The sequence below is a fragment of the Raphanus sativus genome, chromosome 4 (genome assembly GCF_000801105.2).
Source record: "Raphanus sativus cultivar WK10039 chromosome 4, ASM80110v3, whole genome shotgun sequence".
Taxonomy (NCBI): domain Eukaryota; kingdom Viridiplantae; phylum Streptophyta; class Magnoliopsida; order Brassicales; family Brassicaceae; genus Raphanus; species Raphanus sativus.
In genome coordinates, this window is record NC_079514.1 from 41,201,174 (window position 1) to 41,225,420 (window position 24,247).

A 24,247-nucleotide genomic window follows, 5' to 3' on the forward strand; every position below is an offset into this window, starting at 1 on the left:
TATATAGTAAGTGTATTGATCCATTATCTTAGCCAAAGATATTAAACCGCGTTGAAATTAGAGTTTACACACTTAACTACCAAGAATGTTAGGTGTCTATGAAGGAAGACACTAGCCATTATTTTTTGGTTTGGTTGAAACTATCGTTATGGCTTTGAATTAGTATCATTTATAATGGAAATTACTTACATAGAGATATGTAAAATTAGTTCCTTGATTATATCAAAACGAGCAACTAGTGAATCAGCTGTCAACTTTAGCCTATAATTAGTTACAACTAACAATAATCAAGTTCCTTCTAACGGTCCATAGGAACATATTAACTCTATATAAGCAATACAGGAGGCCAACACTTCTCATTGTGTCTTAACATTATTTCCATATACCATTAACAAAAAAAGATGGCTTGCATCGCTTCTGCTCTTAAGGCTTTGTGTTTGTCTCTCTTGTTCGTCGCCATTGCAAGTCGTCCCACCAACAAGCCAGAGGTTTTTAATGTCCTACGCTTTGGTGCTAAACCTGACGGCAAAACTGATAGCATCAATGTATGTACAAATAAATATTTTATCGAGATTTTTTTTTGTTTATTAATGAATTGTTTCGTTTTCTAACGTGTCCAATGTTAGGTGTTCACAAATATATGGAAAAGTGCATGCGCAAGTAAAGGTGGAAGTAGTAAAATCTATGTACCGAAAGGAACATTCTATCTCGGTGGTGCAGTAGAGTTCGTAGGACCATGCACAAATCAAATTGAATTCGTTATCGATGGAACTTTATTGGCTCCTTCAAACCCTGGAGACATTGAAAAGGGTACGTGGATCAACTTCATGTACATTAACAATCTCCTAATCTCTGGTGCTGGTACACTCGACGGCCAAGGGAAAGAGTCTTGGCCACTCAACGACTGCCGCAAAAACCCCAACTGTAAACTAGCTAAGGTATAATTTCTTAATTATTTTATACATTCCTATAACATTGTATACAAAACGTTATTTGAAAAAATATAGTTCTGAAGGAGGCACTAATTAACCACATAATAACTAGTTATTATATTATATCCAAGTCTGGCTAGTATATTTTAATAAATTTGATTATTCTCCTAGACCATGGGATTTTCATTCGTCAATAACTCGAGAATCAACGGGATAACATCACTCAACAGCAAAATGGGACACTTCGACTTCTTCGCCGTCCATCACTTCAACATTACCGGCGTCACTATAAAAGCTCCTGGCGACAGCCCCAACACCGACGGGCTTAAGTTCGGGTCCTGTAGTAACATTCACATCTCCGACACACACATCGGTACGGGAGACGACTGTATCGCCATTCTTTCCGGAGTTACTGACATGGATATCTCTAATGTCAAATGTGGTCCCGGACATGGGATCAGTGTTGGAAGCTTAGGGAAGGGCAAAGACGAGAAGGATGTTAATGGCCTAACCGTAAGAGACACGGTTTTTAACGGTACAAGTGATGGTATTCGGATCAAGACTTGGGAATCTTCAGCTTCTCAGATCGTTGTTTCTAACTTCGTGTATGAGAACATTCACATGATTAATGTTGGAAACCCAATCAACATCGATCAGAAGTATTGTCCTTATCCACCATGTGAAAAGAAGGTTAACTTTTTACGCAAGAAACAGACTTATATTTCTTTTTTTTAATTTAGCACAATAAGCAACTAAATGAAAATAAAATTTGTTTCATTATTCTTTCAGGGGGAGTCTCACGTACAGATCCAAGACCTTAAGCTAAAGAACATATATGGAACTTCGAAGAACAAAGTGGCGGTGAAGCTAAAATGTAGCAAGAGCTTTCCGTGCAAGAACGTTGAGCTAGTTGACATAGACCTGGAGGGAGTCAAGGATGGTCCTTCCACTGCGGTATGTGAGAATGTTCACGGTTCTGCACATGGCAAGATGGTTCCTCAGCAGTGTCTGAACGGTCCATAGGAATAATGACCGTGTGTTGGAGCATTGGATATATTACTGTAGTTACCAACAATAAAAATATATTCGTACTTTTGTAAATAATATTTGCCTAATTGCTGTATATCCCCATTCGGTGCTTCATAAATCCTATATCCTAATCTCTATAAACATTTAGTTTACCAAAAAAAAAATTCTATAGTAATTACAAAAGGAAAAAGCAGGAAGATTAATATTTGAAAGCGCAAATTGATCGGTGATATGCTTTTTAGAAAGTTTATTTTGGAAACTTGTTTTTGGATGTTTGGCATATTTAAATTTTTTATTTTTTGGTTCTGTTTATTTGGATGCTAATAGTGTTTCGAAAAAAAAAAGTGTTTGTGTTAGGCTTTAAAAAGCGGTTTGGGTTAGCTAGGCTGCTACATAAGATGGGTATTGATTGTTGTTTGTAGCCATTGTAACTGGTTTTGCTTGATATAGATTGTAGAATATAAGAGTTCATCCAAACATATTAACTCTATATACGCAGATACTTTGGGACAAAATTTCCCATTAATTGTGTCTTAAGAAAAGCAGTTACAAATAACACACTTTTTTGTAAATGCGGTTATACACAAGGAATAATTTTAGTTCGTGACCATGGGATTTTCATTCGTGAACAACCCAAGAATCACTGGGATAACATCATTCAACAGCAAACTGGGGCACTACAACTTCTTCTCCGTCCATCACTTCAACATTACCGGCCTCACTCAGTGCCGGTTCTGAAATTTTCGTGGTCCAATACGAAATTAAAAAATGAGGCCCTTAATTAATACATTAGAACTTAATCCATAAAAACCTTAAGGTACAATATTAATGAAACCAGTAAAACTTTATGAGTTCTTAAAAATAATTTTTCTTGCATTTTTTTCTACGAAATCATCCATCAAACTTTCACAATCAAGGTATTTGATTATATCTTTCTCAATCGATAGTATAACCAAACCATTTAATTTTTTCTATGACATAGTAGACCGCAAATAAGATTTTATCAACTTCAGTTTTGAAAAGCTTCTGATTTTTCTTTTATATTTTGCTCTTGTAACATTTAGGAGGTGTGAAAGAATTGTTTTGGGATATAATAATTTAACCTCGGAGATAATTATATGTTTACTTAATTTTTTTAATTCTCATATTAACTTATGTCAAAAAGAAAGATATGGTTACAAATCTGTGTTACTCAATAAAAATAGGTTTTAGAAGATCCCATTAAACATTACGACAAACAATAACAATGTAAGAAAATTAGGCCTGAATTTTTTAATAAATCAGAGGCCCCAATCAAATGTTTCTTGCGGATGTGTTCAAAGCCGGCACTGGCCTCACTATAACAGCTCCTAACGATAGCCCCAATACCAACGGGCTTAAGTTTGGGTGTTGTAGCAATATTCACATCTCCAACACGCACATTGGTACCGGATACCAGACGGGCTTAAGTTGAATCTGGTCCTGCTACTGGCCTACTGCGGTAGGTGAGAATGTCCTAGCAGCATTGTCTGAATTTATCCAACGGTCCATGAAAAAGATGACCGTGTGCCGTATTTGATACTTGTATATATGTGTTCTGTACTTTGTACAATTTAGACAAACGTTGGGCCTAGTGGTTTGTTGGGTGAAGTGTGTACAAAGAAGAACAGTGAGAGCCAACTACTTGAGCTTGAAATCCCAACTAATTCTCAACTAATTACACTCTTCATTTCACATTGGACTCTCTTCCAATACATATATGTATCTAGTAAGTAAAAAGTAACCATCAAATATGTCTTATATATATAAAAAAAAGTATGTCTTATATTGTTTTCTAAGTAACAGCAAAAATCTGTAGGACTAAAGTGAAGACAATGATATGTCATCTTTACAAGTCCATCAATTTTTGAAAACACCTCAAGGACACTTAGCTTCAAAGCCAAGTGAAGTTATAGTCTTCACCTCCACCAATCATGATCTCATATTTTCCATTAAGATAAGATTAGCTGAAGATATACAAACACTTAAAACACATGCATGAATTTTCTATGTAAGAAAACCTTATTAATTTGTCATTTACAAATAAATAAAGTATATCCTACGTAAACTAATCATTAGTTAGGAGACAAGACAACCACTCTGTTGCGTCAATATTTACCTACTCATCACCCTAAGTATTATTAGTATTCTGCTAAATCACAAACTTTCATCACCAAGTATAATCATAACCATATTATAAATGACCTAATCGTTGTACACTACACATCTTTAGTATTTCTTGAAGCAATTCCAAGATATGTTCTTTTGGCTCCCTCCTTCCACATATTCTTTGCAGGTTGAGTAGAATGAAATTATCAAGCACCCAAAGTGTTCCTTTCTTACTAGTAATTAACAAGTTATAACATTTTGAAAACTGAAATCACATTTAAACACACATAGTTCTTCTCGCTCTTTCTCAAACCCTAAACATGAAACCTTCATCACCAATCTCCTTTACCTCTTCTTCCCTTACTCCTTCACTTCCTAGAAAACACCGTCTCTCTCCTTACCTCTTCACACTCTTAATCTTCATCTTCTTCGTCTCGGTTCTCTATGGAGAAGATTTCATGTGCATCTTTGGCCAGCTTGAGCCCACTTTTGCCCTCCGGCCCTCACCATCAGCTGGTAAACCATTTTTCTTCACTAAACATTTGTTTGAATTCTTGTCGGAAACTAGACACTGAGATTGTGTTTCCTTTTGGCTTTTGGGGTTTTCAAGAGAAGAACAAGAAACCACAGAAGCTCGCGTTTGCTATCGGTAAAACAGAGGAAAGCTGTGACGTATTTAGTGGGAAGTGGGTGAGGGACGAAGTTACCCGACCACCGTACGAGGAATGGGAGTGCCCGTACATTCAACCTCAGCTTACGTGTCAAGAACACGGCCGTCCCGACAAAGACTACCAGTTCTGGCGGTGGCAACCGAACCGCTGCGATCTCCCCTCGTAATCTTATCCACTCTCTATTCACTATGTTTCATGCGTTACTCTGTTTCCTCTGTTTCATGCGTTACTCTCTGTTTCCTCTGTTTTCATAGATTCAACGCCACGCTAATGCTGGAGACATTGAGAGGGAAGAGGATGATGTACGTAGGAGACTCGTTAAACCGTGGAATGTTTGTATCGATGATTTGTCTTCTTCATCGTATCATCCCCGAAGATCAAAAATCCATTAAAACTTCTGGTTCCCTCACTGTCTTCACTGCCAAGGTAACTCTATCTACCTAAAACCTAAGTCATCACCTTCCTTTTTTTGTCCATGTTTTAGCAATATTTCACCTGATTTAGAGGTTACTATCACTATGTGCAGGAGTATAACGCGACGATTGAGTTCTATTGGGCACCGTTTCTTCTAGAATCGAATTCAGACGATGCAATTGTTCATAGAATATCAGATAGGGTTGTGAGAAAAGGCTCAATTAATAAACATGGTCGTCACTGGAAAGGCGTTGATATAATCGTCTTCAATAGTTATCTCTGGTGGATGACTGGCTTGAAGATGAACATCTTGTAACCATTTTTATAACTTTAATTCATAAAAAAAATCATATAACTATTCATATGGTTTTCTAAAAGTTTTGTGGGGGTATATATATAGGCAAGGATCGTTTGAAGATAAGGAGAAGGTTATCGTAGAGGTATCGACTGAAGATGCGTACAGAATGGGGATGAAGAGCATGTTGAGATGGGTGAAGAACAATATGGACCGTAAGAAAACTAGGGTTTTCTTCACAAGCATGTCTCCGACTCATGCCAAGTTAGTGACTTTGACCGTTCTAATAGAGAAATTTAGCTGATAACTAATGCAAAATATTGTTAATCCAGCTTTACTATACAACATGTTTTGCTATAAAATCCACGAAATGTTTAATTTTACTTAAAAAATTAACAAATAAATTGTTGCTTTCTTAGCAAGAAACCAGTTGGTAGGGTTTTTTGTTGATCATGTTTTGGTTCTTGTTTTGTGATGTCTTTCAGGGGTATAGATTGGGGAGGCGAACCAGGACAGAACTGCTATAATCAGACGACACTTATAGAAGATCCAAACTACTGGGGATCAGATTGTCGGAAAAGCATAATGAAAGTGATTGGAGAAGTGTTTAGGAGATCGAAAACACCGATAACGCTACTAAACATAACGCAAATGTCGAACTATCGGAAAGATGCGCACACGTCGATATACAAGAAGCAGTGGAGTCGGCTTACGGCGGAGCAGCTGGAGAATCCGACGAGCTATGCGGATTGTGTACATTGGTGCTTGCCTGGACTTCAAGATACTTGGAACGAGCTCCTCTTTGCTAAACTTTTCTATCCTTAATATGAGAAAGAAACGATACCGTTTTGTCATTTTTAAGCTTGGAAAGAGGCCTTGGCCTATTCATTGAATTTATATCTTCTTGTTGTGGGCTCTGAGGTATGTGGCCCAAAAGAAGAAGTCGGCTCTAGTGTAATCTTTGGGAGTTCATAACATTACGCATTTGATTATGATAGTTTATAGTTAATCGATTGGTTATACTGTAGTTTTAAAGAGAGGAAAAAACGGAGAAGTAGCCAGCCAAGCGGTTCTCACATTGGCTCTGCTTCTCATCGCATCATTTTTTTTTTGCTTCATTTATTTAATCAGAAGTGTCTGGACCGTAATTCAATTACTTCTCCATGGAAATACTCACAAAAAATGGAAAAGTTTACTTTCAACATGCTTGGTACTAACTACTACAGCAACTGGGAGACCATTCTGCAGCTGTTAGTAGATAGACGCCAAGATAATATCCAACTGTTCCTGCTCCGCTACACTTTCCAGCTAGCAGTTTACTCTGTCTGGAAAAAGAGAAATGGGAGGAGGAATGGAGAAAAACCTCAAACAGTGGAGAATATCTGCTGCTATATTGATAAGAGCGTTCGAAACAGAATCTCCACAATCTTGAAGCTTGGTGGCAAAGGATACGAGGAGGCGATGCTGAGATGGTTTGCTTCTAGATAGTATGTCTAAGAGTCTATAGTCCTTATTCTTTTTCAGAAAACATTTAGATACAAGATGCATTCTTTGTAAAAAGATTTTTAAGATTGAATAGATTAAACATTCATCTAGAAAAAATAATACTCACAAATAATCCGGATCTAAATTTTCTAATTAGATCTAAGACGTAGTTATATATATTTGTCTGGTCCAACAATAATAGTAATTTATTCTTTTGCAAAACTCCAATTTGGAAATGACGGATTTACGGCTTATCCCAACTCATGAGTTGCATCACTCTCACACTGAAATGCATCTAAAACTAAATCGCATTGCATTAGAAGCTAAAACCACAGGTTAAAAGATAGTTTATCCCCATCAACTTTACGTGGAACGATGCGATTGTAGCCTAATGACAGATAAACTTTGAGTTGTTAATTTACAAAAAAAAAAACTTTGAGTTGTTAAACAATTTAGGTTCAAAATTATTCCACTACACTTCATCATGTGATCTATATATATATATGAATATTTAGAGAGAGATATTATCCATACATTGTATTTTCTCTCAAATTGAAAAAAAAAATTACGCCAAACAAGCAAAAAAAATGTTACGTGGGGGGAGTACTCTTCATGTTATATATTGAATTTGGTTTCACTTTTGTCCGACACACTCATACGAATCAAAATGACTAAAAATGTAGTTACATTTTACTTTAAAGTTTGTTTGTTATTTTAATGAGTTAAAGTATTTAAATAATCCAGCTAGGATTATATGAAAACATGAACGATCCCGCTGCTTTTTTAAAAGAACGCATTTATATACAACAGCTAGGTATACGTTATCACAATCTTTTGTGCATGTTTATATTTATTTGAATGATAGAGAATAATTTAATAGTAGTACTTTATATGCAACATGCCACATTGGAATATAGAATACCCAAAATGCGTATCACTCTTGGATTGGTTGAAATTTCATATTCACACCGAATGAAATGTATAGGTTATTATATCTAAGTAAAATAACAATAATAAATAACCTTATGGGTATTTATTCAAAAAAAAAATAACCTTATGGGTTTATAAGAAATAAGATAATATAAATAGAAAATTTATACAAATAGGTAAGTCACAAAAAAAAAGGTAGGTGGGTTTAAATGTCATTTTACAAACGACCAAAAGAAGAAAAACATTAATAGGCCTCCTTGCCAACTTGCACCTCAACTTGCAATTCCTTCCTTCCACGACAATGCTTACATATATTTCGTACTCATTATGATAATAGATTAATAATCATATATATAATCAATTTGTTCTTATTTTAAATTAAATTTATTTATGGAATATATTTAAAAGGTGTTAAAGAATAGTAGCAACTTTTTTTTCCTGCAACTTGCATGCCTTTGTTTTTTTCTATAACAAGTTGGATTTTATTACACCCAACTTGCATTTTACGTACGTTCCTATACATTTTTATATATGTATTCAATGTTGAATTTGGTTTCACAAGTCTCGAAATCTTACTAGTTAATTACAAAGTAACTTACGCATTTTGCTTTTGAAAACTTTGAAAGGATGAAAGTCTTTTCATCTTGTTCATTGGATTCTTTGTATTAAATAAGGAGAGTGTTTAAAGTTATTTATGTTATATTTTAAATTTTAGTTCATGAGATAATATATAGGACAAGGAAATCTGAAAAGTAATAATTTTGACATTTGAATTATTGTAACGGTTCACACATCCCAAAAATGAAAAAGGACCAAGGAATTTTATCACTTTGGATAAAAGTACGACTAATTTAAATTTATTTTTCTAGATAAAAACAAGTCATTTACGTATTAATAGGAAAGTTTGTTCATGAAATGATAGTTGTTAGCAAGTTTTTAGTTTCGACTTAGGGGAAAAAATAATGCTGCAAACTCATTATCCTCCTGCCAGATTTTATCTGTCACCATTTATTTAAAGTTTAGTCTAGCTATATAATTAATTTTTTGTCAAATATACAATCGAATGCAATAAAATTCAATAGAAGCCCGCGAGCTGATCGTAACTCGATGTTATTCCATCAAGGATTGACCGCTCTGAAATGTAACTGAAGATTAGTTAAACTAAAAACACCAAGTAATTCTATTGTTTGTTAATTAAAAAAAATCTATTGTTTCTTCAATTTAAATAGTGCAAAATTATGTATAGTTTTTCTTTAATTTCTCTCTTAAGAAAAGGGAAAAGCAAATCATATGAAGCAGCACATGGGTTTTCTGATTGCCCACAAATGTTCAGATCTCTTCATAATGTATTTGTATGGATATTAGAAATTAAGCCAATATTACTATCTTAATCATATAATTGCCGTACCTTAAAAATTATCAGATTCAAACTAGAGATCATAATCTCGAAAACATAAAAACAATAGTCAGTAACTGAACATTATATTGTTACATGATTAAACAAAGATCATACATATTTAAAGTAACTGGAAACAAGAGCACTAGGGAGATAAAAACCTATGCAAACAATGTCTTGTTTATTTAAAAGCTACGAGATTGTATTTACACATAAGTTCAAGAAGTAACCGATCTTAAGGGTAAACTAAAGTATCGTTGAAACGAACACTTAACAAACCCTAAAACCCTAACTCCGAAAAACCAAAACCATTCATTTTTTGTAGTTTCGAAAAATCCCCGACGATTATTAAATAATCTAGAGCCTAAAAACGGATAAAATCTTTGAAATAGAGAATATATTAGAAGATAAATATAAAATTAAAAAGTTTTCAAACGAAAATGTAATTACGAGATTCTAGGCGGGTTCTCGGCGAGTTTAGCCAACGACTGCAAGTTGCAACGTACAATGGTGTCGGCGAAGCTGCAAGTCTCATCCTTATCATTACCAGACGGCACGTCAACAACGTACGACTCCACGACACGTGTCTTCTTCTTGCTGTCCGGCGACTCGTGCACCGTCGTGACCGATCTGTAGTTCTGAAGCCTGTGGTCCCCACCCACGACGCTGAAGCTCATGACGCGGCGATCCTCGTCCATGATCTCAAGCCTCTCTAAGCTGAACGCGGCGGGGAGACCAGAGACGACTCGGACCTCCCTCACGGAGCCAACCTCTCGACCGTCTCCGGCAGCCACGTGGCAGCTCCTCACAAAGTGTTTATACGCTTGAGGGTGTTCGAAGCGGCTGAGGATCGACCAGACGGTGGAAGCAGGAGCGTTCACGTCCTGTACAACGACGGAGAAGCACTGAGATGGCTCCACCACGTGCGTGTGAGAAAGCTCCACGTGCTCCGGGACATCAGCCATGCCCAGCGTGAGGCTCATTTTCTGAAGCTGTTTGTTGTGGTGGTTGGCTGATTCTGCGGCGGTGGAGGATCTCTGAAACTGTAGCGATGTTGGCATATTAAGAACAAGTGTTATTCTCTGGCTATGTCTCTCTCTCTCTTACAAAAAAATAGAATTGGTTTGCTTCGTGAGGTCTTATGAAATGTGTAATGAGATATTTATATCCTAGATATACATATACGTAACTATATAAAAATATTAAAATGCAAGTATATGTGGACAGTAGATGTATCAAGAAAGAAGAGAGAGAGGATTTAACTTGTGTGGGTTCGTCGGCTGTCCACTTGGGATTTGTTTGGAGTGTATTTTCACAGAAGGACCGACCTGGTACCCCATGAATATCTGACTGGCTCTAGATAGCATAACCGGTTATCTATTTAAGTTTTGTTTTTACTTGGTTATTTACTTGTACATGTAGTTACAAAACAAGACTTTGACCAAAAAAAAAAAACAAGACAACAGTCTGATATAATTTATTTTATTAAAATAAAAATATCATACAGAAATAACTTTTTCACGAGGAAAATAACCAACATGCTACAGAATTTGTAAGTATCACCAAAGTGTTTATTAATTATAGTTTGACCTTTACTTACAAATTAGATCATTTAAATAGAACACACAAATACACATTAAATTATTCCACTACTAAATATTTTTAACTTTTATGTATTTTCTATTTTACTATCTTATTTCTTTTTTTTTAATTATCTTAAAACTAATTAAATTCATAATTATTGTTAAAATATTGTTAATAAGTATGCATTTAGTTTTAGTTTCTAGAAGTAACATTTAAATGATAGAATAAGTAAAATTTTCATTTTTCAACAGCAATTTTATTAGAATTTTTAAATAAGTATTATGATTAATTATAAAATCCAACAAATTGTGAGTATTATACTAAAATTAAAAAATATATTTTTTTAAAAAGTATTAAGTTTTTATCACTAGTAAATAAAAAGCTAACTGGCATACAATATAAACAAAAAATCAAATCAATTTTTTTTAATTAACTACTTTTTGAAATTAATTATGCACTTTTCAAAACCGGATGGAAATTTAGTTGAATTATAACACAAACATTTTTTGCATTAGGAACACCCAAATTTACCTGATTAGTAACCAAGACACCAAATCCTATTATAGTAATTAAAGGAATAAAACCTATCAGACCCTGTATAAATATACTTCATTGTTGTTTTAACAACATTCAATATATTGTCTTGGTAAAAAGAGAACAATACTTAGCTTCACTTCTAGAGTGAACTTTTTAAATTCACCTCACCTCTATTAACCAATCAAGTCGCCACGTAGGATTAATGACAAAAAATATTAAATACATTTTTTAAAAGCAAAAAAATCTTTTAAATATCATATTTAACAAAATTAATATCGCAAACTAAACTCTAAATCTAAACCGTAATCCTAAATCCAAACTATATACCCTAAACCCAAATGCTAAACCCTTAACCCAAACCCTATACCCTAAACTCTAGACTCTATACCCTAAAATAAAATTCTATATCCTAAATCCAGTCACTAAACTCAAACTCTAAACCCTAAAATCAAACTTTATACCCTAGAACCAAGTTATAAACCCTAAACCCGAACCCTTGGGTTTAGAATTTACAGTTTAGGTTTAGAATTTAGCGTTTGATTTTAGGGTATAGAGTTTGGGTTTAGGGCTTAGGGTTTAGGTTTAGGGTATAGGGTTACGGTTTGGGTTTAGGGTTACGGTTTGGATTTAGGGTTTAGTTTTCGATATTAATTTTGTTAGAATTGACATTTAAAAGATTTTTTGGCGTTTTAAAAATGTATTTAATATTTTTTGTCATTAATCCTACGTGGCGATTTGATTGGATATAGAGGTGAGGTGAATTTAAAAAGTTCACCCCAGGGGTGAACCTAAGTATTGTTCGTAAAAAGAAAATTCAATATATTGTGGAAAACAAAATATAACTAGTTAGTAACCAAGCACTCCTAGAATAAAATGGAGAAAAAGAGATCAACAACAACAATCAATATAATCGGGGAAACAAGATCTAACTCATCTATCTTATTAAAGGTGAAGTACAATTTCGGTGTGTTTGGATACTTGGATAGTAGGCTTAAAATATTTTGGTGTGTTTGGCTATAGGATAGCATGGAAACATGGATAGCATTAAAAAAACAATTATGGCTTTTTAGCAAAAAAAAAATCGATTTGTTATCAATATCTCATCAAATATATTCAGTTACCATAACTGAAATACATGTAATAAATTCCGGAGAAAATATCTTACTTTTAAATATGGAAAAAATAAAAGAATTACTAATAAATAGATTATGACAAATACATGATACATCTGCATTGTAAATATATATAAAAAAATACAGACCACTTAAAACGGAAAACAAATAAAAATTTCTAAAACAAAAAAAATTAATATCGCGATACAATTGTATTAGAAAATAGTGAGACATCTAGAATATATAATATTCACATGAGAACTATAAAAGATTATAATTTTCGTAATTATGTAACAAACAGGTTAGACATGAGATATTATAACCTCTCAGGTTCACTTCCTATTGCAGTTACGTGACATGCAAACATATTCATATTGTATATGTTGGTTTCTTTCAGGTCTGAGTTGGTTCGGGTTCATAATTCAAATATTTATAAAATAAATATAATTTTGGATATGTTATGGCTCTAGATTGGTTAGGCTATTTAGGACCCATAAAAAAACTCAATGTACCCGAAACACAAAAAATATCCAAAATATCCAAACATTTATCCTAATCTAACCCGATGAAACTAAAAAGTACCCAAAAGTTTTACCGACCTGAAATATATTTTTAAATTTAAATTTTAGCCAATAATCCAAACTTGAAACTTATATGTAATACCAAAACATGTCTGAAATACCTATACCAAATATATACAAAATATTTCAGATACTTTATGCATCCAATCAGATTTCGGGGAGGACCGAGCTCAAACAGAGACCCACGGGTCTAAAATATATTAAATAGGTACTTATAATAGATTCGAACATGAACTACACATATATTTTCGAGTCGGATTTTGATTGGTTTTTCAGGTCCGGTAAAATACCAAGACCTAAGAAAAAATTATATAAAATGTATATACAAAATCTCAAATAAACTAATTTATAAACTATATAATTTTAAACAAAATTATTTTCTTTGATATAATACGGTTTTAGAACACAATAGTGTACAATAATCTCAAAATATTAATTGGTATCAAACTTTATTTATAATTCAAAAATCCTCCGCTTTTTAAGCGCGGGTCAAAATCTAGTTTCTAATTATAGCCAATGCTATTTTGCTACTGTAATTCACAAACGAAACATTGAACATAATCTACTGCATATCAATGGAGCTAATTCCACAACATTATATATATTTTTTCACAACATTATATATAAAACATTGTATTACCATAATCAGAGACATTTTGTAACTTATCTCCAATCTCCAAGATCCGCATGTAGGGTATCTCTAAGTGAACTAAATTATTTGGATGGTACACACTGAGTTGGTTAATGTCTACTTATTTTTTGTGCGCTCACTGGATGTCTTCTCGCTCGGTGGGGTTTGGATTTCAGTAGAACCTTCTGACTGCACCTATAAATTTTAACCTGGCAAAAAAATTACTATAGCACTTTGAATATTCCAAGTTGGTGAAAATAGCATGTCATGGGTCCAACATAATTATCATTCATCATCTTGTAATCAACTTGATCGTTTTGATGGTACTAAGAAAGTATTAATCAAATTCCTTTTCAACAAAGTAATAACATTATTAGACGAGTTAGATGAAAATCAACCAAGTAGTTGCTAAAAGTAACCAACGCAAAGTCAGGAATTTTTTTGAATTGGACTATATTTCTTTGGTGTGTTTCCTTCCACAAACTTATATTCCAATCAAGTGTAATGAATATTGGACTCTTGAATTTGAGTGGTCGGCATAATAACAAAATACAATTTGGAAAATAATAAAGGGTTACTTAATGCATAGGGGTTTCCAACAACTACACAAATACAACTATACATATTCGCAACTAGTCCTAGTTGTAAGATTAATACGAATAAGCGAGCAATTTGCATTACTAACTGAACCTAACATTTTATAGAATAAGAAGAGAAGTTTACAATTAATTTGCAGTTTGCACAATCCTCGATGTCAAGCTTGCTCATCTTTATGCTTTCGGGTTGAGTAACATACTCAACCACCAAGTAACATATTAGTATATTACTGAACACACTAGCAAAAAAATAAAATAAAGAATCCGTCACCGATCACAAGTCGATGCTGGGAAGATTCTAACAAAGTATATGGCCGTTCTCTATTTACATCCATGAAAATTAATTTTGTACCCTAGCCGTAATAAGTAAAAACTATTCTAAAACAATTCACTGAAATAAACTAAATGATGGTACAAAATCATTTTTTCTTTGTTGAGACCGAGAGTGAGGATGGTGTCATGATGTGTGTTGAAAGAAGGGTACGAAGCAGCGAAAGATAACAAGGACGATGAAGTATGGGTTCTACCATTAATCTTAAACTAATGTGTCAGAGGAATTTTGAAAGCATCGTTGAATGAGAGAAACGAGATACATCTTCTGATATGTATTCAGCACAGTGTGAATGACTATTGTTGATTTCTTTGACAACTAAAACTCAAGGCTTGCTTCTTCTGCTCTTATCATTATGGAATGGAGCCTTCAGTCATTTTTATACAATTTTCGTGAAATATACAATGTATTAGTATGATGAGAAAATATTCAGTTGATAAGAAATCTAATAAAAACGAAATAAATTTAAACTACGCGGAGATGAAAGATCAGTGATGGACTAGTTCTTTACGAACTTTTAGGGAAAACAAAATCTGATTATAGATTCTCTCTTTAAGCTATTACAAGTTCAAGGTTGCCCCAAGTTCAATGTATTTTAACCTCTTTATCAATGTATATTATCACTTGAAGAACAAAAGGACTAAAACGTAGTCATATTTCTTTGATCATTGGCAGACGGAGGATGATTTTGGTTGGATCAAGCAGATTAGCGGCATTAATGTAAACCGTGCAAACTGCAACATCGAATCTCAAGTCCATGTTCATGTTCATATCAAACTGAAGTACACATATATACTCTACATTAATAACACTAGATTATATGTTTTTAATAGATTATATGAGTTTCCGAAGGCTATATGTTATATTTCTTACAATGTTCGCTAGAAGAATATAAGTCTACTCAATAATTTCACATTTTAATATAATATCGATTTTATTAATTAGATTGTAAATTATTCACATTTATTTTCCCACAGTTGTATCTACGAGTTGAAGATATATTTTGTATCAATTTATTTATTACATTAATTATTTGGAATTTTAAATTTTTTGCACTTATGAAGTTGACAAAAAAAGTTATTGCATTTTTTTCTACTAGTAATGAATAACACACAAGTTCTGATATAAAACTGGCCATTTGTTTGTTTCTGAATTTTTTAAGATAACGATTCCCCACTTAGATGCTAATATAATGATAATATGAATAACTATTCTCCAGTTACAATTAATTCCACAATTACAAATAGTGTTGACAAAAAAATGCAAAGAAAAACTCAACTTTGATTCATACATGATATTTATTAGTTTAAGAATTAAGAGATAATGTCCAAAGAATTGCATCTCATTCTTATGCAGAAGAAAGACACACATTGTCAAGGATAAATTGTGGAGGAGCAATAGCCAAATCACATATCCTCCTATTGTTTGGATAATCAAATTAACTGTTCGCCAACTTGTTTTCTTTATTTTTTTCAGCAGGCTTTTAAGATCTTCAAGATTTAGGCAAGAAAAACGAGAAAACAATTAAACCCATTTTAATAATATGCAAATAGTTTTCCATTTGCACTTTCAAATATACTTTCAAATATACAATTTGCTTTTTTGTAGAAAATACCGATATTATATTCACACTTTGTTTCTTTCTTACCTCATTGCTTATGCAATCTCAGATAAGACAACCTGAGTAAATTCTGCAGACCATATACTCCACTCCCGATGATATATCCAATTAACAACTAGATTCAGCCAAACAATCGATCTGAGAGATCTTTTTCCTTTTTTTAATCCAACTCTCAAAAGTCAATATATTCATTACACATTGTCACATTAGTCCATATCCATTCGCCAATAGGCTATGATGAAAACTAGATAAGTAAATGTAGTAACAGAAGCAAGCAAGCAAAATAATATGCAAATTTCAAATATCATTAAAGACTTAATAGCTTGTTACCGAAAACTCTGCATGTATCCAAGACTAAAACTTTGAAACTTTCATATGTATCCAAAGACTGAAACTTCCTATGTATTCACAGAAAAGAAGGAAGGAATCATAATAGAACTTGTCCTACATGAACTAAAGTAGAGATTTAGCACGCCTCTGACCATTAACACCAGTAAGTATCATCAGTAACTGGGCCGTAGATCTTTTATGTCAAGATAGTGGAACTGTTGTCTAAATCCACACAACTGTTGTCCATTTCAATCGGCTGCACTATTGGACATCCATAATCAACTCCAGGAGTAGCAGTCTCCTTGTGGTCGAGGCTCCCAAGCAAGTTAGCATCTGGAAACTGCATCTGGCAAGTGAAGTTTGAAGACCTATCATCTTGACCCTGCATTGTCTCTTGACCAGACACATTGGTCTCTCCTAGAAAACCCAACACCTCATCTACATCAAACATCTCGCCCACACCAAAGTCCCATGGCTCATGTTCATTGCCATTTCCAAAAGCATCAGCTGAGTCAAGTACACTCACTTCCTCTTCCACATCCTCTTTAATACACTGAGAGCTATTCAAGAAAACATATTCATCGCTAACATCCTCTTCTTTCACCTGAACAAGACCAGACCTCACATTTGTTTCCTCAACTGCACAAACTTCAGATTCATTTGACAATGTAGTAACCGAGCCACCGGAAGTAGAGATGTCGGGAAGATTGAGTCTGGCTGACTTGCCGTACAAAGCTCTTGCAGCCTCGTCATAAGCCAACGCAGCTTCATAAGAGCTAGGAAACGTACCGAGCCATAACCTAGAACCGCGACACGGCTCACGGATCTCAGCAACCCATTTCCCCCAAGTCCTCTGTCTAACTCCCCTGTAGTTACAAATCAAATTCTCAGGCCCTCCCTTGCCTTTCATACAGCCTTTTCTAGAGCCCTTCGGAGGAGCCTTTCGGATCGGCTTGAGACCACCGTCGTCGTTGCAAGAGGCAGCCTCGGTCTGCTCATTGTACTCTCTCCATTTCTGTAGTGTCGCAGCTACACTGGTGCCACCATCTCTTGGTTTCCTTTTCCTGGGAGAATCATAAAGGCATAGAAGCGAAGATTAGTCACACACTCGACTAGGCTTTGAATCAAAAGCACCTTCCAAGAAACAACTCTGATCCATTTGCTAAAGTCTTTAAAGCTAAACAACTTTGAAACAAAAAAAGTTACGATCTTTTCAGCTAAAGTCTTCTCCTTTACATGACCCATTTGCACAAACTAGAACAGAGCAAAACTCAGAAGCAGAGTATTCCATATCAGTACAGAGGATCACTAAGTAGGATTCTTACGAAACCCAAAGAGAAACTAAAAGAAAGTTACGATCTTTTCAGCTAAAGTCTTCTCCTTTGCAAGCTTCCTAACCACAGACAAAAAAACCCATTTCCACAAACCTCAACCCTATAGAGAGAAACTATGCCGAAAGTTCGAAACTTTAGCACCAAGTTAACGTTCACGAACAACCCTAATCTGAAAACACCAGCTTCCTTCCCCACCTGTTGAGTTTTTAATCCAACTTGTGCTTTAAAAGACTTAAAGATCAATCGTATAAACAAACACTTCTCTTAGTTTTATTAACTTCAAAGGTTTTCTTTAGAACACAATATAGATCACAAGACAACTCTTATGCAAATAGCAAAGCCTAACTTGATCTCTCTATCTCTAGTGTTCTCTTTGTATTCGGATGATTCTAAAAGCTATGACTACATCCCTATTTATAGTCCTCAGACTTTCCTATTTCAAATTGACTTAACAATTTAGTTTAACCGACATGATAACGTGAAAAGGAAAACTAACGTCTTTCCTTTATTTTGCAGGTTATGACATTTGGGCTGGAAGATGAGATTGGGCCCATATACCCACAATCTCCACCTTATGGCCCAACTCACTTCAACTCTTCTTCTCGTTTCTTCCTCGATGAGTCCGTCAACACACACACACGGTGACTTGAGTTCTTCAACTTCTTCCTATGCGATTTGATGATCCGATCCGGTGAAAGCTTCGCCAAGTTTCTTCTCCGGTGTACCTCTCTATCGCCAAGAGTCTCCTCAAGCTTCTCGTCTTTGCCATGTCTCCCTAGAACCTCGATGTGGTGATGAAGTCTATCGGCGAGTCCCCTTTCGCCGTAGTTCCGATGTAGCTCGTACGCCGCCACCTCTTCCTCACCTTTCTTTGATTCTCAAGATCAACTTACTTCCAAATCCTCAGCTCTCTCCCTTTAATCAAATCAACTACTCACCAACTCCTCTTCCATGGTAAGCGATCCATAATCTAAAAAAAAAAAAAAAAGCTCGCGAGTTCTTCTTTTCCTTGATGATTAGTGAATCCTTGTCTCTGAATGTTGTAGGTGTTGAATGATTTGCTCGATCTAGCCGGATTGCTGCAGCGCCCCGGTGAGATTCTCCACTCTGAGTTTGCTTTTGAAATGGTTGTTTTAATCTCTGTGTCGGTTAATATCATTAGAAGTTTTCCCTTTGCTCATACACTTGTCTCCCTTTGCTCATACACTTGTCTCCCTTCATCTCTTGATAAAGTAACTGTCTTTACGGTAGCTGTTTAAGACTGTGTCTAATGAACAATATATTGCTTCTTTTTTCAGCCGAGATACTCGTCTCCCTTCAGCCTCCATCGCTGTTTAAGACGTTTTCTCCCTGGTAGTCATCTTCTTATATCAATGCTTCTTCATTGAGTTTCATCATCCGTTACTTACACTTTTGTTTGTTTATCTCTTCTAGCTTCTCCACCTTGAGCTAAGATTTCTCCGCCTCGCCTCTCCTTCCCCACAGGTAACGTTTCCTTTGAACTCTAAAGTTCCTTCATTGTTGTTTAAGAAATAACCGGAGTACTTTAACTCATTATTTCTTCTGTGGCGAGGTTACAACAATGATGTTACCTGTGGCGCTCCTGTCTTTTTAGGCGATGTTTAAGAGATCACAACAGAGATCGAACTTAGGCCCGGGTAAGGCTTTAGTTAGAAAATCTGCTGGATTCTTGCTAGTATGAATCTTAGATAGGTGAACCTTGCCTTCTTCTACAACGTCTCTGATGAAGTGATACTTGTTGTCTATGTGTTTAGTTCTTTCGTGATGAACATGATTCTTTGCTAGGGCTATAGCGCTTTGAGAATCGCAGTGTATCTTAACACTTTCTTGTTCAAAACCCAACTCTACACATAGTTTTCTCAACCATATAGCTTCTTTCGCGGCTGCGGTAAGAGCCATGTACTCTGCTTCAGTTGTCGAAAGAGCTACCACTTCTTGTAAACTTGATTTCCAGCTAACCGTATTTCCCCATACTTGAAACACGTATCCAGTTACAGACCTTCTTCTGTCACGATCAGTAGCGTAATCAGAGTCACAAAAACCTTCAATGCTAAACTTTGAATGCTTAGTGAATGTTAGACATCTTCTTGTAGAACCTTTTAAATATCTCAAAACCCACTTTACGGCTAACCAATGTTCTCTTCCAGGTTCAGACATAAAGCGGCTTATGAGTCCAACTGCAAAACCTAAATCAGGTCTCGATCCGACCATTGCGTACATAAGACTTCCTACCGCGCTTGCATACGGTATGTCTTCCATGTACCTTCTTTCTTCTTCAATCTCGTCTTTAGTAAGACTCTTTAGTTTGAACTGAGATGTGGTAGGAGTATTTACAGCTTTTGCTTCAGACATACCGAACCTATTTAGAACCTTTTCCAAATAGTTCTCTTGAGACAACGTTAAGATTCCCTTCTCTCGGTCTCTAGTAATGTCCATTCCTAGTATTCTTGAAGCTTTGCCTAAATCTTTCATCTCAAACTCTTTGCTTAAGCTCTCTTTCACATCCCTGATTTCTTGTTTATCTCCCGAAGCTATAAGCATATCGTCGACGTACAGAAGTAAGTACACGGCCTGCTCTGTGTTCACGTTTCTAATGTAAACACATGGGTCTTCTCTGCTTCTCACAAACCGTTGGCTCTTCATGAAACAATCAAACTTTCGATTCCATTGCCTTGGTGATTGTTTCAAACCATATAGTGACTTCTTTAGTAAACAGACTTTATTTTCATCTCCTTTCTTTATGAATCCTTCTGGTTGATTCATTAAGATTCTTTCTTCCAAATCTCCATGAAGAAAAGCTGTTTTAACGTCCATCTGCTCAAGCTCATAATCCCTGTTTACCACGAGAGATAACATCAATCTTATCGACACATGTTTCACAACAGGTGAAAACACTTCATTGTAGTCGATTCCTTCCTTTTGGGAATATCCCTGAGCAACTACTCTTCCTTTATACCTTGGATCTTCGACTCCAGGTATCCCAGGCTTTAACTTGAAGATCCATTTGCTGCCTAAAACTTTTGCATTCTCGGGTTTTTCAATTAGTATCCAAGTGCCAGCCTTTTGATGAGATTCCATTTCATCACTAGCAGCATTCTTCCAAAACTTGCTTTTCTTGCTCATCATAGCTTCTTTAAACGACTTAGGCTCGTCGATTTCAATCTCTTCAGATGCAGCTAAAGCATAAGCCGCAAAATCAGTATCTTCGAACCTTGAAGGAGGTCGGATCTGTCTTCGTACTCTGTCCCGTGCAAGCATATACCCTTCGAGATCCGGTTCTCCTTCTGAGTTTTCTTTTTCCTCTTCAGAACTTGTTTCTTCTGAATTTTCTGATTCTTCAGCTTCAGAAACTCCACCTTGAACAGGTGACCCCTCTACATCGACTGTACTAGGCCCTTCGATTAGAGGATCTTTGAAAGTAACTTTCATAGTACTTTTCTTTCTTTCTTTCGGCTTATCTTTAGTTTCTGTGTGTTTAGGCAGCTCTTCTTCATTAAACACCACATTCCTACTTGTAACGCATTTGCTTTCCTCGGGTAACCAAACGCGGTATCCTTTAACTCCAAACGGGTATCCCATGAAAATGCCTTTTAAAGCTCTTGGACTTGTTTTCTCTTGAATCGTGTGGACATATGCAGAGCAACCAAATCGCCTAAGATGGTTTAACTCGGGTCTCTTTCCTGTCCACATCTCTTCAGGAAGCCGGTAGTCAATGGCTGAGCTCGGTGATCGGTTTATAATGTAGACAGCCGTTGATGCAGCTTCTGCCCAGAAGTCTTGACCCAAACCTGCTTCTGAAAGCATACATCTTACCTTCTCCATGATTGTCCGGTTCATCCTTTCCGATACGCCGTTCTGTTGTGGCGTATACGGACAAGTCGTGTGTCTTTTGATGCCTGAGTCTTTGCAGAGCTTGTCGAACTGTTTATTGCAAAACTCTAACCCGTTATCTGTTCTAAGACACTTAATCTTCTTCCCGATCTGAGTCTCCACAGCTACTTTCCACTCTTCAAACTTGCTGAACGCCTCATCTTTGGATTTTAGAAAATAAATCCAAACTTTCCGAGAATAATCATCTATGAAGCTTATAAAATACTTGCACCCTGCTAGGCTTTCTGGAGTAGACGGTGCACCCCATAGATCCGAGTGTATATACTCCAAAACCTCTTTCGAAGTATGCTTGGCCGCAGGGAAGCTTTGTTTATGAGACTTTCCCAGGACACAAGTCTCACAAAACTCCAATTTATCTACCTCTTTGTTTGATAAATATCCTTCCTTCACAAGCACGTTTAAGTTCTTTAAACTCATGTGCCCTAGCCGTGCGTGCCAAATCTTCGTCATGTCCACCTCAGCTCGCGTCACATTCGCTTCTCCTTTTGGAACCGTTCCTTGTAGATAATACAGGCCTTCATTGTACTTTCCAGATATTATCTCTTTTCCATCTTTGTAGAAACGAATCATGAAATCTTTCCCTTCGTATTTGCATCCTGCTCGCTCAAGCATTCCATACGAAATAAGATTTCTGCTCATGGTTGGCATATATCTTACATCAGTAAGTATCACAATAGAACCGTCAGGTCTCACGATCCTTATCTTGCCAATTCCTTTGACGTCGCAGTGAGTGTTGTTTGCCATCAGAACTCTGCCTCCTTCGAATTCTTCTAGGTCAAACAGAACATCTTTGTTTGGAGTTATATGGAAAGAACAACCAGAGTCCATAACCCATTCCGAGCTGCTGTCGTGTGTACTAACTGTTAGTACAAGTGGCTGCTTAGGCTCTGCAGCTACATTAGCGGCTCTTTGTGTTTTTCTCTCTGGACATTCCCTTTTCCAATGTCCTTCTTTGAACCCGTCGTTTCTTCTTCTGCGTTCTTCGTCTCCCCTTCTGATTCCTCCTTGGTACTTGGAGGATCCATCAAAAGTGTCTCATCAGTTAGGATGTCTTTTAGCCCTAGAACCCCAAAGTGAGCCATCATACGAACTTTCCACAGCAAGAAGTCTCCTGTTCCTTCGAACCGGTCCACCTCGATCCTTGTCTTAGTCATCTTTTAAAGCACCCGCAATCAAACCTGGATTGCTCTGATACCACTTGTTGAGTTTTTAATCCAACTTGTGCTTTAAAAGACTTAAAGATCAATCGTATAAACAAACACTTCTCTTAGTTTTATTAACTTCAAAGGTTTTCTTTAGAACACAATATAGATCACAAGACAACTCTTATGCAAATAGCAAAGCCTAACTTGATCTCTCTATCTCTAGTGTTCTCTTTGTATTCGGATGATTCTAAAAGCTATGACTACATCCCTATTTATAGTCCTCAGACTTTCCTATTTCAAATTGACTTAACAATTTAGTTTAACCGACATGATAACGTGAAAAGGAAAACTAACGTCTTTCCTTTATTTTGCAGGTTATGACATTTGGGCTGGAAGATGAGATTGGGCCCATATACCCACACCACCTACTAGACAAACATGGCGACACTACACTACACACACAAAAAAAAAGACACAATAGCAAATTAAAAACAAACCTGACAACAATCTTCGACGGCATGTATAACTCGAACCGAAGAAAGAGAAGACGAGAAGGGGTTTGGATTAAAACTTGCGCCGGAAGCAATCCGAAGAATAGTAACTAGTAGTAAGATTCCTCTTGTCGTCGTCGTAGCAAAGAAGACGATTACTTTTTCTGGTATACATATGGGGAAGCGTTCTATTTATTTAATATTGTTTTCTGATATTTCAGATATTTTGGTGCTGACGTGTCGCTCGAACTTTCCCGATTCTGATTCCGGCTGGATCCAGCCCTTTCTTTTTTGCTTTGGGCCTAAGTCATGTTTTTGTGTGGGCTGTTTTACCCTTGGAGCTTCTGTGTAGCTACGTTTTTGCCACTCTTTGGATAAGTATATTATGCTTTGACTAATTAAAAAATCAGGTCGATGTTTTTGTAAAATCAGGGAGCTATTGCATGGGATTAAGCCCATAGTTTCGATGTCCAAGTATGGATTAGTGTTTTACAAGTATGGATTATTGTTTCTTTTGGCTGACAACTATGTGGACAAGTGTTTCAAGTTAATTAATCTGTTGAGTACTTATATTAAAACGCTATAAGTTTAGACAAGTGTTTCAAAAAAGTTGACAGATATATTCTGATGAAAAGTATACAAAAAAAAACACAATGGTTCTGCAGCTTGGTTGCGTAGTGCGCATACATTCCGGTTGCCCGTAATTTTATGTGCTTAACATTCCTGAATGAAAAAAAATGTTTTTTTTTGTCAACGAAAAAAA

At 35.8% G+C, this 24,247-nt stretch overlaps 4 protein-coding genes across 4 annotated transcripts; 2 read left to right on the forward strand and 2 right to left on the reverse strand.

Annotated features, from left to right (window-relative positions):
- The first annotated feature begins 339 nt into the window (after positions 1-339).
- LOC108852324 (exopolygalacturonase-like) lies at positions 340-2,129 on the forward strand. Its single transcript, XM_018625822.2, has 4 exons — positions 340-545; positions 627-938; positions 1,104-1,622; positions 1,722-2,129. The coding sequence occupies exons 1-4, from the start codon at positions 402-404 to the stop codon at positions 1,953-1,955; spliced, it is 1,209 nt and encodes a 402-aa protein (XP_018481324.1). The 5' UTR covers positions 340-401; the 3' UTR covers positions 1,956-2,129.
- A 2,023-nt stretch (positions 2,130-4,152) lies between these two features.
- On the forward strand, positions 4,153-6,477 carry LOC108849202 (protein trichome birefringence-like 33). Its single transcript, XM_018622725.2, has 6 exons — positions 4,153-4,604; positions 4,699-4,921; positions 5,014-5,185; positions 5,286-5,485; positions 5,574-5,732; positions 5,954-6,477. The coding sequence occupies exons 1-6, from the start codon at positions 4,409-4,411 to the stop codon at positions 6,291-6,293; spliced, it is 1,290 nt and encodes a 429-aa protein (XP_018478227.1). The 5' UTR covers positions 4,153-4,408; the 3' UTR covers positions 6,294-6,477.
- A 2,805-nt stretch (positions 6,478-9,282) lies between these two features.
- On the reverse strand, positions 9,283-10,437 carry LOC108849491 (abscisic acid receptor PYL6). Its single transcript, XM_018623045.2, has one exon. The coding sequence runs from the start codon at positions 10,338-10,340 to the stop codon at positions 9,726-9,728; it is 615 nt and encodes a 204-aa protein (XP_018478547.1). The 5' UTR covers positions 10,341-10,437; the 3' UTR covers positions 9,283-9,725.
- A 5,983-nt stretch (positions 10,438-16,420) lies between these two features.
- LOC108852554 (dehydration-responsive element-binding protein 2C) lies at positions 16,421-23,984 on the reverse strand. The gene is made up of 2 exons (XM_018626057.2): positions 23,491-23,984; positions 16,421-17,666 (listed from the first exon to the last, which is right to left on the reverse strand). Exons 1-2 carry the CDS (start codon positions 23,511-23,513, stop codon positions 16,799-16,801), a joined length of 891 nt encoding a protein of 296 aa, XP_018481559.2. The 5' UTR covers positions 23,514-23,984; the 3' UTR covers positions 16,421-16,798.
- Positions 23,985-24,247: the final 263 nt, after the last annotated feature.

Bases quoted from the DNA above. Each gene is read 5' to 3' on its own strand.
- LOC108852554 (XM_018626057.2), bottom strand. From the start codon at position 23,513: ATGCCGTCGAAGATTGTTGTCAG. The intron at 17,667-23,490 runs GTTTGTTTTTAA...TGATTCTCCCAG, and splicing joins CCGTCGAAGATTGTTGTCAG to GAAAAGGAAACCAAGAGATG.
- LOC108852324 (XM_018625822.2), top strand. From the start codon at position 402: ATGGCTTGCATCGCTTCTGCTCTTAAGGCTTTGTGTTTGTCTCTCTTG. The intron at 546-626 runs GTATGTACAAAT...GTCCAATGTTAG, and splicing joins GCAAAACTGATAGCATCAAT to GTGTTCACAAATATATGGAA. The intron at 939-1,103 runs GTATAATTTCTT...TTATTCTCCTAG, and splicing joins CCAACTGTAAACTAGCTAAG to ACCATGGGATTTTCATTCGT.
- LOC108849202 (XM_018622725.2), top strand. From the start codon at position 4,409: ATGAAACCTTCATCACCAATCTCCTTTACCTCTTCTTCCCTTACTCCT. The intron at 5,186-5,285 runs GTAACTCTATCT...CACTATGTGCAG, and splicing joins TCACTGTCTTCACTGCCAAG to GAGTATAACGCGACGATTGA. The intron at 5,486-5,573 runs GTAACCATTTTT...GTATATATATAG, and splicing joins GGCTTGAAGATGAACATCTT to GCAAGGATCGTTTGAAGATA.
- LOC108849491 (XM_018623045.2), bottom strand. From the start codon at position 10,340: ATGCCAACATCGCTACAGTTTCAGAGATCCTCCACCGCCGCAGAATCA.